Source organism: Adiantum capillus-veneris, chromosome 5 (genome assembly GCF_014529385.1).
Source record: "Adiantum capillus-veneris isolate H3 chromosome 5, ASM1452938v2, whole genome shotgun sequence".
Classification (NCBI taxonomy): domain Eukaryota; kingdom Viridiplantae; phylum Streptophyta; class Polypodiopsida; order Polypodiales; family Pteridaceae; genus Adiantum; species Adiantum capillus-veneris.
This window is the reverse complement of record NC_140935.1, coordinates 42,213,808-42,228,995: the sequence shown is the minus strand read 5'-3', so window position 1 is coordinate 42,228,995 and position 15,188 is coordinate 42,213,808. Positions and strand designations below refer to the sequence as shown.

General features: G+C 43.5%; 1 protein-coding gene across 1 annotated transcript in view; it reads right to left on the bottom strand.

Moving 5' to 3' along the window:
* Window positions 1–14,950, bottom strand: part of LOC147457205 (uncharacterized) — a 41,499-nt gene extending 26,549 nt beyond the window's left edge. Inside the window, exon 1 of the mRNA XM_086512167.1 lies at window positions 14,642–14,950. Within this exon, the coding sequence (XP_086368293.1) occupies window positions 14,642–14,866 (225 nt within the window). The 5' untranslated portion in view covers window positions 14,867–14,950. The remainder of the gene's footprint in view (window positions 1–14,641) is intronic.
* Window positions 14,951–15,188: the final 238 nt, after the last annotated feature.

The following is a 15,188-nucleotide window of genomic DNA, read 5'->3' as shown; positions in this document are numbered from 1 at the left end:
TCAGACTCTGCGTCCAGATGCTCTGAGAAGTGAGACCCTCACCACTTATTTAAGGTTACAAGGGATGCCCAAAAGCAAAGCCCCAAAAGCTTTCCAGTTAAAAGCATAAGAGCTCAAAAGCTCTTCTCTCTCAAGCTCTTCTCTTTTTTTATTAAAAAAAAGCATTCTCTTCCTTTCTCTTGCGTAGAGTAAAAAGCAAGATTCGCGTCGCTCATCATTATTAAAAAAAAAAAAAGGCATCCGCGATTTCCAAAATTAGGGTTTCTGGCAGAAATTCAGGTTCATAGGAATTTTAGGGTTTCTGGCAAAAAATTAGTCTGATGTTCGCCACGTCATCACTTTCTGACATTCACTTGAGATGACGTGAGGCCATTGATTCTCCTCTCAAGTCGGGAAGAAAGTTGAAAGGACAGAGAAGTGCAGAAAAGAGGAAGTTGTACTCACAGAAAGAGTTAGACAAAACGCTTGAAAAGAAGATGAACCAGATACTGAAAGGCTTAAAGCACTCTCGAAAGAAAAGAAAATCGGTGGGGTTTCCCCGGTTATTTAAGCCGGAAGTCGAGTTTCGAGGTGGCGAGTAGATCCAAGCAGCGTGCTCATTTCGAGGATGACTCAGATTTTTCTTCGTCTTCAGAAAGTTCCGGCGGTTCTTCACCATCCTCTAGTTCCAAAGAGGATGAGAAAGAGGAGAAAAAGCAAGAGCAAGATTTCTGAAAAAGGAAGGCCATCTGGCAGTTCGGAGGAGAGCTCGTCCTCATTTGACAGTGAGCAGATGAGCAAGAAGACCAAGGAGTTCAAGGAAGGGGGTCAGGCCGTCAAGCTTGAGACATTTTCAGGCTAGCCTTCAAAACCTGAGTTTGTACAACAGTTTGACGTCGCCTTTGTCAGGAGTTGGTTCACAAAACATCCAAGGTCTTACTTGAAAGAAATTCTGTTGTTACGCAGAGGAACACCTGCGACATGGGTAAAATTCAAGAGAATTTTTTAATCAAGTTTAATGTCAGACGAATATGAAAGAGATGTCATCACAACTTAGGCATCCTTTGAGAATGATTATGAAAGATACATTGGATGACTACTGCCAAAGGTTTTGGGATATTTATTTGTCACTGCCTTCATTTCGGAATGTTACTTTGAGAGACCGGATTGAGGGGTTTTGCTGTGGTTTGCCAAAAAAAATCCAAGCGCATTGTCTGTAACAAAAGTCTGACTCTATTCAGAGACTTGTGAGACATGCTGAACAACGATTTGGGATGCATGCCGGCTCATTGACTTATTCTATGGACAGGACAGTATCCACCTCATCAGGGGGAAATTCTTCCAATAAAGAAAATGAATCGGAGGAGCCGAATGACAGATCACCAAAATTCGGGAGAAGTACAAGAATCAGATGATAGTTGTAATAAACTTGGACACCCCAAGGCTAGAATCTATCGCGACACGAGAGAGAATCACTTAAAATACTTCACAACTTTAAAATCACAGTACAATTTGGTCGACACGGCCCGGCATAGGTCCGTGCCCAAAGAGATTGGCCCCAAAGACTGGAGCCCCTTTTGGTATTTCTTTTATATTGATGCTTGATCAAAGTTACAACTCCCATAACTCAAAAAGCAAATTGCCCCAAAAGCAACTGGTCTTGAAAAACTGCCGAAAAGCATCATCGCAAATTGCGAAAATCCGTACAGCCTGCCATGTCAACAACCAGATGAAACACGAAAATCCGTACAATCTGCCACGTCAGCATATCAACGCACAACTCGGAAATCCGTACAATACTGCCACATCAACTGTCAACGCAAAATCAAGAATTTCTATGCAGTCAACCACGTCATCACTTTGTCGTGTGTGTGTGTCCGAGTTGCATTGCCACGACATCAATTTGTGACATACCCCCCTTTTGAAAGAATTGTAATCGCCCTCGATTACGCCTGTAAAACAGACAGAGGCCATAAACTATCTTAGTAGACATTGACTGTTAGTACCGATGCACTAGACACGACATGTCTAGCACTTGTACAAAGACGACACTCACATCACTGCACATGACATCACACGAGATCACATGACAATCAATCACAAAAACATTCATTTCAAATCTCAAACAATGATTGCCAGCAACTTATTTAGTAACCACATCTAGATCCATTCTAGACCTCATTGATGTCAGGTTAACTAATACCATATTGCGATCATATCTATAGAGATTTTCGACTCAAGCACCGTCGTGTGCAAGTAGTCATTCGCCTTAAGCATTGTCGTGTACGAGTATCTGTCGCCTCAAAGCATTGTCATGTGCAAGAATCTGTCGCCTCAAGCACTATCACGTGCGAGAATTCTTTTCTGAGGATCCCAATATATCGTCAAGTTCATACTTAACAGAGTGGTTTAATCATTCATTCAATTGAATCAATCGTGATCCATGATTTGTTATCAAGTTCATTCATGACCTGTTACTGCTCCAAAATCAGCATCTCATTCTTAATCCTGTTATTTGTTCACAAATAGCAGGTTCTTTCATAAAACATTAATTTCACTCAAAATTCATGATACTTATCGGATTCGTTCTCGAGCGGTCATTGCTCCCAATTGCATTCATCATCATCGATTTCACCTGTTATCTGCACACAACTAGCAAGTTCTTCCAGACAACATTAATCTCGTACATAAATCAAAATCATCTTCAAAAGTTCCTATTTCAAAGTTCTTCATTCACACACTTAGTTCATACTGAACACAATATTTCAATCATCTAGTCATCTCATCTGTCCAGAAGTCTTGATGCACCTAGATCCTTGTGTAGTTATCTCATCCGGCAGGAACTCTTCCGGCAGGAACTCTTGATGCACTCACCACAGCATCTAGTCATCTCATTCGTACGAGAATCTTGACGCACTAGAATCATTCAACATGCGTGTCATCATTCATTCGCTCAAATTCATCATTCTTATCTCAAATCGAAAGGATATCCGATTCATTCCTGAGCTATCGTCGCTCTCGATCTCACCATCTCATCCTTGATTTCACTTGCAAAACAGGCAAGAATGACTCACCTCGTTGCAAAAGAGTGGATGTCCAACTCCATGCTTTCGAATCCATACAGATGCTAGTTCCTCGCTCCTATTTCTAGCTATTTGTCACAAGCCACCAGATTGTCAGTACATCAATATCTCTTTCAGTGTCCTTTCCTGTATCAGGTTCATCTTCTGGTCAACAGTTCTATTCGAGCTCTTCCTGCAAGTAAAGCTTCCGCTTTTCTACACTCGTCTGTCCTTTCAGCTTTCGTCTTGTCCTGACAGGGGAATCAATGGCCTCACACCATCTCGAGTGAATCTCATCAATCGAATAATCTTCAAATGTTTCGCAAATCTCGGATCTCTAGAGTACTTCATCAATCTTTTCACACCCATGTCAACCTGTAGTGGACACTGATATTTTGCTCTAGCAAACTTCTCCACCAAAAAAAAGTTTACCGCTTCAGTTCTCGCATCAGATTTCAACTTTTCTTTGCCTTCCCGTTGAGAGGTGTTATCTCCATCAGATTCTTTAAGAGAACCCATGTGTAATCTAGGATTCTTAATGGCTTTATGCCCTGTAAGACAGAGTGATGAAGAAGGGAGCGCGCCCGATGCGCGATGTATGAAGGGTGGGAGTGACTAATAAGTCCGAGGTCGGGACACGAAGATTCTTCAATAACAATTTCCAAAATTGTGCCCAAGTGATCTGTCTGCTCTTTAGTAGGACCGGTATGCTTTGAGAAAAGCACACGCCTAATGCTCTGATACCACTGTAACAAACTTGGACACCCCAAGTCTAGAATCTATCGCGACACGAGAGAGAATCACTTAAAATACTTCACAACTTTAAAATCACAGTTCAATTTGGTCGACATGGCCCGGCGTAGTTCCGTGCCCAGAGAGATTGGCCCCAAAGACTGGAGTCTGGCGCCCCTTTCGGTATTATTAATGCTTGACCAAAGTTACAACTCCCGCAGGGTCCCCCGCTCTCAGACTCTGCGTCCAGATGCCCTGAAGAGTAAGGCCCTTAGGGCTCTTTTATTCTTACAAGGGATGCCCAAAAGTAGAGCCCCAAAAGCAGAGCCCCAAAAACAATAACTCAAAAGCAAATTGCCCCAAAAGCAACTGATCTTGAAAAGCTGCCAAAAAGCATCACGCAAATTGCGGAAATCAGTGTTAAACGTGGAAATCCATACAATCTGCCACGTCAGCATGTCAACACAAAACTCGAAAATCCGTCCATTATAGCCATGTCAGTAGTCAGTGCAAAATCAAGGACTTCTGTGCAGTCAACCACGTCATCACTTTGTCATGTGTGTCCGGGTTACACTGCCACGTCATCAATTTGTGACAATAGCGCATCCAAGGATTCCGATTAACTAAGGGAACCTGATGCAAGGTCATCAAAGGAGAAAGAGGAAAATTATGAACCCAATGAAAGAGCTTCTAGAGAATGGTCTCATTTCGCCCAATACATCACCTTATTGTTTGCCAGTGTTGTCGGTTCTAAGAAAGATGGATCTTGCAGAATGTGCATTGACTTTAGAGCTCTCAACAAAATCACTATCAAGAACAGATTCCCTATTCTAAGGATCAATGATATACAAGACAGACTTCATGGTTCAACTTCCTTTGGCAGAATTGATAAAAAGTGGTTATCACCTAGGGAAGTCTATAAGACAACATCCAGGACGTCTCTTGGCTTGCAGTGATGCCTTTCAAATACTCCCGTAATATTTAACAGGACAATGGACAAGATTTTCAGAGAGTATAGGTCATTTGTGGGCACCTTTTCCGTCGACATCATCGTCTTCTCCAAGAGTGGAAAGAGCACAGACACCATTTGTTACACGTTTTTCCAGGCACTAAGGCAACATCGATTGGTGGTGTATGGGAAGAAGAGCGAGTTTTTCTTACCCAAGATCTGCTTTTTGGGTCACATCATCTCTGCGGAGGGTGTCAGAATGGGACCCGGCCAAGATGGAGATCATCAGAGATTGGCCCGATTTGAAGAATGTCCGAAGCTTTTTGGGTTTTTGCTCTTACTAACGACGGTTCATTCGAAGATTTGTGGAGATTGCTTCTCCTCTACATGCTTTGACACAGAAAGGGGTTCCTTTTGCATAGGGGACCATTTAAGATTGCAACCTTCAAGACTCTCAAAGAGAAGTTGACGGTTGGGCCAGTGTTGGCTTTGCCAGTCTTGTAAAAGCCATTTCAGGTACATTGGGGTCGCAGTCTGAGCTTATGAGAGCCGAACGTTTTTCAGACCAAAACAGGTTGCACAGATTTATGTAAGAGCTTTTGGCAGTCATTCACGCTCTTACTCGGTGGCGACACTTTCCACATGGAGCCGATTTGGCAATGTTCATCGATATCTCGTCTTTGAAACAGCTTTCGGACAAGCAGATGTGGTGGGCAAACACTTGGTCACAATTTCACTTTCATATTGTGCATGATCAGGGACAAAAGAGTGTGGTAGCGAATGCGCTATCTCGTAAGTGTCACAAACTCGTGACGTGGCTGCCCCACAGTAGACACGCACTCCCGCCCCGGTTGGCCGCAGTGCCACGTGGCAACCGTACAGACTTCCAAAAATTCCATCACAAAACGCGCTGACAGGGTGACGTGGCTAAGCGTATGGATTTCCGTGAATACGGGCAGCTGTACAGAAGTGCCGCTTTTGCGCAAGAGAAAATCTACGCAAGATTTTGGAAGAAGCTTTTGAAGTTATGCTTTATTTTTAAGAAGCTTTTGATTTTGAATCTTTTGGGGCTCTGCTTTTAGCATCCCTTGTAAACTTATAAATAAGTGGGCAGGGCTCCCACTCTTCAGAGCATCTGGACGCAGAGTCTGAAAGTGACAACCCTCCCACTCTCTTGTACTTTGAACACAGATTAATACAAAAAGAAATGTCGAAAGGGGCGCCAGTCTTTGGGGCCAATAACTCTAGGCACGGAACTCCGGCAGGCCGTGTCGAAACAATTGTGAACTGTAAACTGTTTTGAAGTGAATTCCTGCTGTGTCGCGGTAGAATCTTGACTTGGAGTGTCCAAGTTTGTTACAGTAAGTCTTAGGTTTTGGCTATTTCAGCGGTTCATCACCACAACTTCGAGGATATGATAGATTAGTTCACCACATATCCAGATTTTGCATACATCTTTGGCCAACGATAGAGTGGGGAAGTGGTTGCGGGCTATCCACCCATGGAAGGCTATTTGATGCGGGGAAAAAAATTTACTTGTGTATGACAAAAGCGTTGAGAAATAAGGTTTTGATAGTGCCACTATCCACCTTTTTCGGGTCACCGCAGCACAGAAACCACCAGTGACAGGTGTGCAGCGGTTCTTCTACGGGCCGAGGATCAAAAAGGATGTGGACGAGAATGTTTGATATGCCAAAAGGTCAAGCTTGACAGGCATAAGGCACCAGGTCTTCTGCAATCTTTATCAGTCCCTAGCAAACCATGGGAAAGTATAGCAGTGGATTTCATCTTCCCAACATTCCGAGTGGACATGATGACATTTGAACAGTCATCGACAGATTTAATAAGCAGGCTCATTTTCTTTCGATCAAGAAGACTATCACAAACTGGTGACGTGGCAGGCCCCCGGATACACACACAACATGCCACATGGCAACAGGCTCGAAAAACGCGACACGTTTTGCGCTGACAAGCAGTACGGACCTCCGCAATATCCGCTGGCTGCTAAGCGGAATTCCGCGGAACACGTTGGCCGTTTTTAGCACTAAAGCTGTTGGGGATGATTGCTGTTGTGTTTGAAGCTTTTGGGGGCTCTGCTTTTAGCAACCCTATGTAATCTTTATAAGTGGCCTTAGGGGCTCACTTCTCAAAGCATCTCAACGCAGAGTCTGAGAGTGAGCACCCGCAGGCTCTCTTTGTACTCTGCACACAAATTAATAAAAACAAGAAATACCGAAAGGGGCGCCAGTCTTTGGGGCCAATACCTCTTGGCTCGGAACTACGCCGGACCATGTTATCGTTTGTGAATCTCTATTGTGTCGTGGTAGAGTCTTGACTTGAGGTGTCCAAGTTTGTTACAATGGTATCAGAGCACAGAAAGATTCTTCTTCTACGGAGGACCCGATCCTTTTTGCAGAGCTCACAGTTTTTGGGAAAGAATCTTCGCGGCCCGACCGACCCCGGACTTATTAGCCACTCCCACCCTTCATACATCATGCATCAGGCGCTCTGTCTTACAGAGCATAAAGCCAAAAAGAATCCCAGATTACACATGGGTTCTCGTGAAGAATTTGACCAAAAAAAAAAATTGACGGACAAGTTTGTCAGAACGCAATACAAACGTCAACTGCAAATTGGCATATGTGTGAATAGATTGATTAAGTACTCTAAGGACCCGAGATTGGCGAAACACCTGAAGAATTACTCGATTGATACGATTTACTTGAGATGGCGTGCGGCCATTGCTTCTCCTCTCAAGTCAGGTGCAACAAATTCCTGACGTGTCAAAGCCTAAAGAATGGAGCCAACTTACAGATGCCGACCGAGGGGCCTAAACCCTAAGAAGAACAAGTAGAAGAAGAAGAAGAAGTCCTATCAACTTATGGGGACCCCGTTCGATGGGGCCCCAAGTGACATAAAGGATTAAAATAAAGCAGGATCCGGACACACGCAAAAACTGATGACGTGGCAGATTTTTGAAAATTGTCGCTGACATGATTACGTGGCAGGCTGTATGGATTTTCGCGTTTTGCGTTGGCTGATGACGTAGCAGGCTGTACGGATTTTCGTAAATTGCGCTAGCAAATTTTTGGCTTTGCTTTTGGACCAGAGGCTTTTGAGTTTTAAAGGCTTTTTATTGTAACTGCTTTTCAGAACAAGGGCCTTTAAATATGAGGTTAGGGCTCATTCTCTGGCATGCTTCCTGGAGAAGGTGCAAGGTCTGGAGTACCGGCTTGTACTGTGTTGATGCAATATAAAGAAATACCGAAAGGGGCGCCAAGGTTTGGGGCCAATACTCTCTGGGGTGGAATTCCGCCACTCCGTGTCGCGTGTTCTCTCTCTCTCAGTTCAATTGTTATTTGAAGTGCTTAAAGTTGTTTAGTCTGTTCTTTTCTATTGGCACGTGGTGCCCGCCTTGTGACATCAAGAGGAAAGCCAAAAGGACAGACGAGTGCAGAAAAACAAAACCTGTACTCGCAGAAAGAAATGGACAACAACTCTTGAAAAGAAGATGAACCAAAGGACCACCAAAAGTGTCAGGTGCAGCGGAATGAATGTTTGCGCTTTGCTAAAGATGAGTTCTCCGAATTGTGCTCAAGGTTCCTTTTTGTTCTTATGGAAGGTAGAGCCTTTCGTTCTTAATGAGAGAATGCTATGATCACAACAAAGTGAATGGACATTGTGCGTGCAAGTGCATGAGACTGAGAGATAGAGAGAGAAGAGAATATGACAACAGAGACTGTTGTAAAACCCTCCTCCGAAGGCCCCACTCTCGTCGGCGAGAGTGGTCTACTTATGATTGCACAAACTGGTACAATGGGAATGCATGTGACTGATGAAAGTCTAGGCTATGTCGACGGGGATGGCGACACCAAACTAAGGGCTGAAATCTGCCATCTTTCATCTACTGTCCAAAAACGCTATGGGCTGAAATCTGCTGTTGCCGAAAACGCTAGGGAAAACGCTGATTCTGCTGGTCTTTAGGGCTGAAAATCTGCACTTCCTTAGGGCTGAACTGCAGGTTCTTAAGGGCTGAATATGTGGTTGCTTCATGGCTGAAAAACGCCAACTGCAATGGAGGGCGATCTGGGTTGAAAAAGCTAGGACTGGATGTGTGTGGGCGATGATCTCCTGATGCAAAAACACCAAGGGTTGGGACTTGCTGGCGATGATGCAAATGCGAGATGATCTACTGCAAAAACGCCAAGGCCTGTCTGCTACAAAAAACGCTAGCTTGGTCTTGATTGGCTGGAAACGCTATGGGATCCTGCCGGTCTTGCTGAGAAGATGACTGTTGAGCTTGGCTTCTGTTGCCTCTTCTGCCATTTAGTGCTAGTCTAGGTTTGCTTATATACAAACTTACTCAATTTGCCCTACCTACTTTCCAACAAAAGTCACTTAAAAATAATAAGTGAAAAATGTCAAAAATAGGTAAAATAGGCTAAATGCACTGGAATAACCCCCTGAAGGATTCTGATGGATTCTGATGGGAATGCTTATGATCATGTTGAGTGCAACCAGAGGATATGCATCTACACTAAGTGACTGGGCATGCACGGTCTACGAATAGACTCACAAAAGTGCCAGATCACTTCTAATCTAGACTGACTGCACTGACTGAACCCTTGTCGTGTTGTAGATTGTCCACGGACACGTGGGGTTGGATGTGTCACGTGACAAGAAGAAGATAAATTTGAGAGTTACAAAGCAACAGTCGAGTGCGGAAGAAAAGGAAAGATGAAAGCAGAATTGGTACCACATTGAGTGGGGCCAAAACCGAATCAGATGAACGAAAGTACAAAACTTTGCCGCCTTTGGGACAAAGTGAAAGATCAGGAATGTACCCTTTCTATTGAGACGATGTGTCTCAGACCCGGCCATATACAGTTTGGCGTCGCCTTCTTTGGAGAGTGGCTCTCAGAACATTCGAGGGAGCGACAGGCGGCATATTACTTCAAAGGAAGGATGCGGATGAATGTCATCACGACTTGGCATCACTTGAAAATGGCTGAGAAAGATACATTGGATAACTACTGCAAGAGATTTTGGGATACTTGTTTGCCAGCATCTTCGTTTTGGAAGATAACTTTGAAAGACCAAATTGAGCAGTTTTGTTGTGGTTTGCTAAAGAGATTCAAGACTATGTTTTAAACCAGAAGTCTGACTCCATTGAGAGACTTATGAGACATGACTAAGCAACGATTTGGAATGCAGGCCGGCTCATTGACTAATGCGAAGGGCAGGATAGTATCCACCTTAAAAAGGCAAGAGTCTGCCAGTAACGAGAATGAATCAAGGGAACCAAATGATAGCTCATCACAGGATTTTGGAGAATTAGAGGCTCCGACAAATTAAGGGAACCAGATGCAAGTTCATCAAAGGATTCCAGAGAGAGCGATGACTCTAACATGCCAAGAAGCGAAAGACGCTACCCGCAGGTCCCAAGGCACAAGGAAAGAAAGGATAAAGGAGATCAATTAGTAGATCATAACATTCCCTAGACACAGGGTAAGATTGAGACTATTCCCGATTAGCCAGATTTGAAGAAAGTTCATGAAGTTGGAAGCTTCTTCGGCTTGTGTTCTTACTATCGGCCGTTCATTCGAAAGTTTGCAAAGGTAGCTTCCCCTTTACACATTCTGACACACCCTTTCTCGTGGGGACCCACAGAGGTGACTGCCTTTCAGACATTGAAAAAGAAATTGACTACTGGACCAGTATTGACTTTGCCGGATTTGCAAAAGTCATTCGAAGTATATTGTGATGCTTGTGATCGTAGTCTGGGAGCGCTCTTAATGCAAGAAGGCCATGTGATTGCCTATGAAAGCCGATTGTTTTTAAGGCCACAATTGATAGCAAATAGATTTATGAGAAAGAGCTTTTGGCAGTGATACATGCTCTTACTCAGTGGTGACATTACCTACTCGGAGTCGATTTCACGGTCTTCACTGATCATCAAAGTTTACGCTACTTCTTGTCACAAAAGCAACTTTTGGAAAAGCAAATGCGGTGGGCTAACATCTTGTCATAGTTTCACTTCCAGATTGTCCATGTTCGGGGACGAAAGAACTTGGCGGCAGATCTTTGTCTCGGAAGCCGCTAGTCTTGGCTATTTCCGCGATTCATCATAGAAGCTTCGAGGACATGGTTGATCAGTACACCATAGATCTAGAATTTTCAGATGTATTCACTAGAATACAAAATGAGAAGGTAGTAGCGGGATATTCCATACGGGATGGCTACTTGATGAAGAAAACGATGTTGTGCCTTACAGAGCCGTTGAGGGAAAAGGTTTTGACTGAGTGCCATTGTCCACCTTTTACGGGTCACAGCGGCATCGACACCACCTTGAAAGGTGTGGAGCGTTACTTCTTTTGGCCAAGACTCAAGAAGGATGTGGACGACTTTGTACGCAATTACTATGCCAAAAGGTCAAGTTTGACAGGCATAAAGCACAGGGATTGTTATAGCCTTTACCCATTCCCACCCGCCCTTGGAAAAGTATTTCATTTTTTATCTCCTGAAGACACGGAGTGGGCATGATGACATTTGGACTGTCATCAATAGATTTCGCAAGTAAGCTCACTTTATTTCACTGAAGAAAACAGTCAAGCCGGATCATTTAGCGAGACTATTCATTGCACAGAGATCTCACACAGACAACGTGAGAGTGAATGGTGCATGAAACGTAGTACTGCATTTAGACGTAAAGCCTGGGAAGTTGAGTACCCATCATAAACACATGCATCCTGCACATCTCTCACAACAGCTTGTTCTGCTGGATGTGTTGCTAAATTGGCTTTATCTAACAGAAAAATAATTATAAATGAATTATTGGATTTATAAGTGAGAGGGTTTTCTTGCTTGGTTACACCAAGGAAAAATAATTCTAAATGAATTATTGGAATTTTAAGTGAGAGGGTTTTTCTCACTGGAGACATCCGAGTACAGAGTATCCCTAGTGCGTCATTCTAAGTAATGACAGGAGCACTGTGAAAGGGAATATCTGTAAGGCCACCATGAACGGGTACTTCTGATGCGTCACAACGGATGGGTGACAGGGAGCATCAGTAAGAAGTATCCGACCATCCGAGAACGGACATCTCTGATGCGTCATAGGATGGGTGACATACAGCATCGCGAAGGGGATTGTACCAGAAGTTCGGTAGGAAAGGACTAGGTGATGGGTATTCCTGATGCGTCACAAGGTGGGTGACGAGTGCATCGGAAAGGGGATATCCATAGTCAAGAGGAAATCCGAACTGGAAAAGAGGAATACGTGTAAAGACGCAAGCACAAGAATAAAGATGGGTTCTGAGAAGCTTTTCTTAAAAAGCGAAAAATTTTAACGAGTTTTCCGGGAAGAGCAAAATCTTTCCCGCGAGGAATCTATGTTTGCATTGCATTCGTGCATGTGGTTGCATCCAGGGACGCCTCGGAAGTGTTGTGAAAGGCATTGTTTTTAACTTATAAGGTTTTATTGAGTTTTTGGGCAGGTTCAAACCAATTTTAAAATATGTTGGCCGTCCACTTAATAAGTGGGCAGCCACTTAGAAAATAAAGCAACAAAACCAGCCAACGAATTCTCTCTCCTTATTTCGGGTAGAACAGAAAAAAAAAAAAACCGGTCGCGATCTCTACACGAGCAGCTATTCGTGCCGTGGTCAAGGAGCTATAAAAGCACCACATGCCCTCACTGAAAAGGAGTTGCCAACGCCAACAAGCGAAGACTCTGCCGCCAGAAGATGCGAAGACTCTACTGCCAGAAGACGGGAGAGATCGCGCGAGACTACAAAGCACGGAAGTCGCTTTTCCCGCGCAAGAGCGACAGGAATCTATTGTGGATTCGCCATACGAATTGTTGTCGCGTGTTTGCGTGTGTGTTTGCAGGTACTTCATCGCAAAGGAGAAGCGAGAAGGCTTCGGCCTATGCTTGGGAATCCCGGGAACGGAATTTGAAAATTGTCTGTGGAGTCTCGACTCCGAGTTCAGACGGAAAAAGGATTGAGAGCTCGTCTCTCGGATTTCCCTTACGGGAAGGAAGGACCATCGAGTCAAAGATTTAGAACGGAGGGGTTTTCTCCAGTTCTTGTGCTTGTAAAAAGATTCTCCCTAATAAAGAATTCTCTTTAAGGGGGAGACCAGCCCATCTTCCGGTCCTCAGTACAGTGTCGATCTTCTCACTCTCTCTATTTATTTCTCTATATCCTCTGGCTTCAATATTAAGTGATAAATTTTATTTATCCGAGTATATTTTATATTGCTATGCGCTCCCGTTTGTGACAGGATGACTTTAAGAAAGAAGTACTGCGAACTAGGAATTTCCGAAATGAATCTGTTACATGTGATCTCTCATGTGAATAGTGTTTGAGTGCATGTTCAAAGACGAAATGACTGCAACATTTCGGTCTTGTTCTCCGGAGAGATGAGACAAACATGATAGTAACCAAATTTAGTCAATCAAGACATCCGCGAGAGATTAACAACAAATCTGGATGTGATTACTAAATATGTTACAATAGATCATGATTTTCATCCAAGATCTCGACAAAGATAGTGATGAGAATGTGATTTGAATGTTCAGTGTGAACTAAGTGTGTGATTTTTGCACAGCATGCTATGTGGATGTATTGTCTTGTGGGGTAGTCATGGGCATGGTTTGCTTGATTGAAATGTGAAAGGATATGACTTTGATAGTAACAAGATTTAGTAGATCAAGACATCTGTGAAAAGATCAATGACAGATCTGGATGTGATTGCTAAATGGTTACAATGATCAAGATTTGTATTTGAGACCCTCGATAGAAATGTGATTGATCAGTGACTAATGTCTTTGTAGAAGTGTTGGATTGGTGAAGTCTAGTGCATGAGTACATAGAGTCAGTGTCTTTTGAAGAAAGTTTGTCACAAATTGCTGTCAAGCCAATAAAGAACAAAGCCGACTTGCAAATCCCCTAGAAGCAGCAAAACAAGGAAGCAACAGAAGAACCAACTTATGGATCCCCGTTCGATGGGGCCCAAGGAGCTAGAAGCAGAACCCACAAAAGATCTAGCATCAAAAAGTGGATGACGTGGCTGTTGTACAAAACCCTCGCAAAACGCGTTGACATGCCGACGTGGCAAGTTGTACGGACAGTCCTGACATCATATACATTCAATGACCTCTCCCAAAAGATGTTATGACACGCAAGTAAGGAGGTAATAGTTCTTGTTCTCCTTCTATTGCTTTCTATCTCTCTCATGTGCAAATAATTTGTCTAATGCTTGAGTACATAGTGTATTTAAGGCACTTCCAAATTCTAAAATGTCTCGAGCAATTTCGGAGTTTCAAGTGTATTTCTTTTCGATTTTCTTTTGGCCAGAGAAGTTGGGTTATATCTTTGTTCATAAGTCATGGAAGTTGTATCATGCACCCTGTTCATGATTTTCTGATGTTGGATGATTTCATAAAATAATCATGACCCATATTCATTCAATCATTGATCACCTTTGCATAGTGTAACTTGATGCCTAGTCAGTATATCAATCCAGTCTACAATGACGAACTCAATGTTTTGAGAACATGTGAGATAGGATTTGTCACTTCACAGATCATGTGCGATAGGACTTGTCACTTAACAGAGGTCTTTTCTTGCTATGTATCATGCATAATGTACCTTGATAATTGTGAAAATAATGTTCCCCTTACCTAGCACTTGCCACACAAAATTGAGATGAGGTCTTTGACTCCATGGTTTTACACCCGTTCTTTTTTTGAAGCAACCCATGTAGCTGACCATCACGACAGGCACGCTAAACAATCAAAGACCAGATAATGAACACCCCCCTTACACTAGTTTACAGCACTCTAGCATAATCAACTAAGATGAGCTCGTCTGTATCCATAGTATGAATATGAAGGCAGGGGAGGAGTACTTACAAACTCAAGGCCCAGTCCACGGGATGCGCCAGTGACGAGGGCAAGAGGCTCGTGGTATTTATTGAGCTGAGCTTCGTCTTCTTCCACTACAGCTTCGTCAGGGTCTGAAAAGAGGCTAGAGAAGGAGGCCCTACAGAGTGGTGCTCTGCTGGAAATGGCCGGCGACACAATTCCCAGGCGCCGTCCCGCACCCGCAAGCTTCCTGGTCAGCATGCCGCACGCCATTTCTATCGCCCTGCTTCTTCAGGGTTTAAGCTCATGCATAGGGTTTAAGTCTCTCTCTCTCTCTCACATCGTTTTTTGCCTCTAAAACAGGCATCCATAGCCCAAAATGTAATTACATCTGTTTGTATTTACCACCTAAAAATGTCTATCAATGGGTTGCCTCTTGCCGATATTTGTGAAATCTCTCTCAATGATGGAGTCTCTCTCATACAAGGGAGACGTATCTCGTTGAAAGTAAGATGTTTAGGCATCTCGTTGAAACTAAGTTGTCTAGGCATCTTCCTCTTAAGACATTGAATAATAGACTAGATTCGTCTACGAC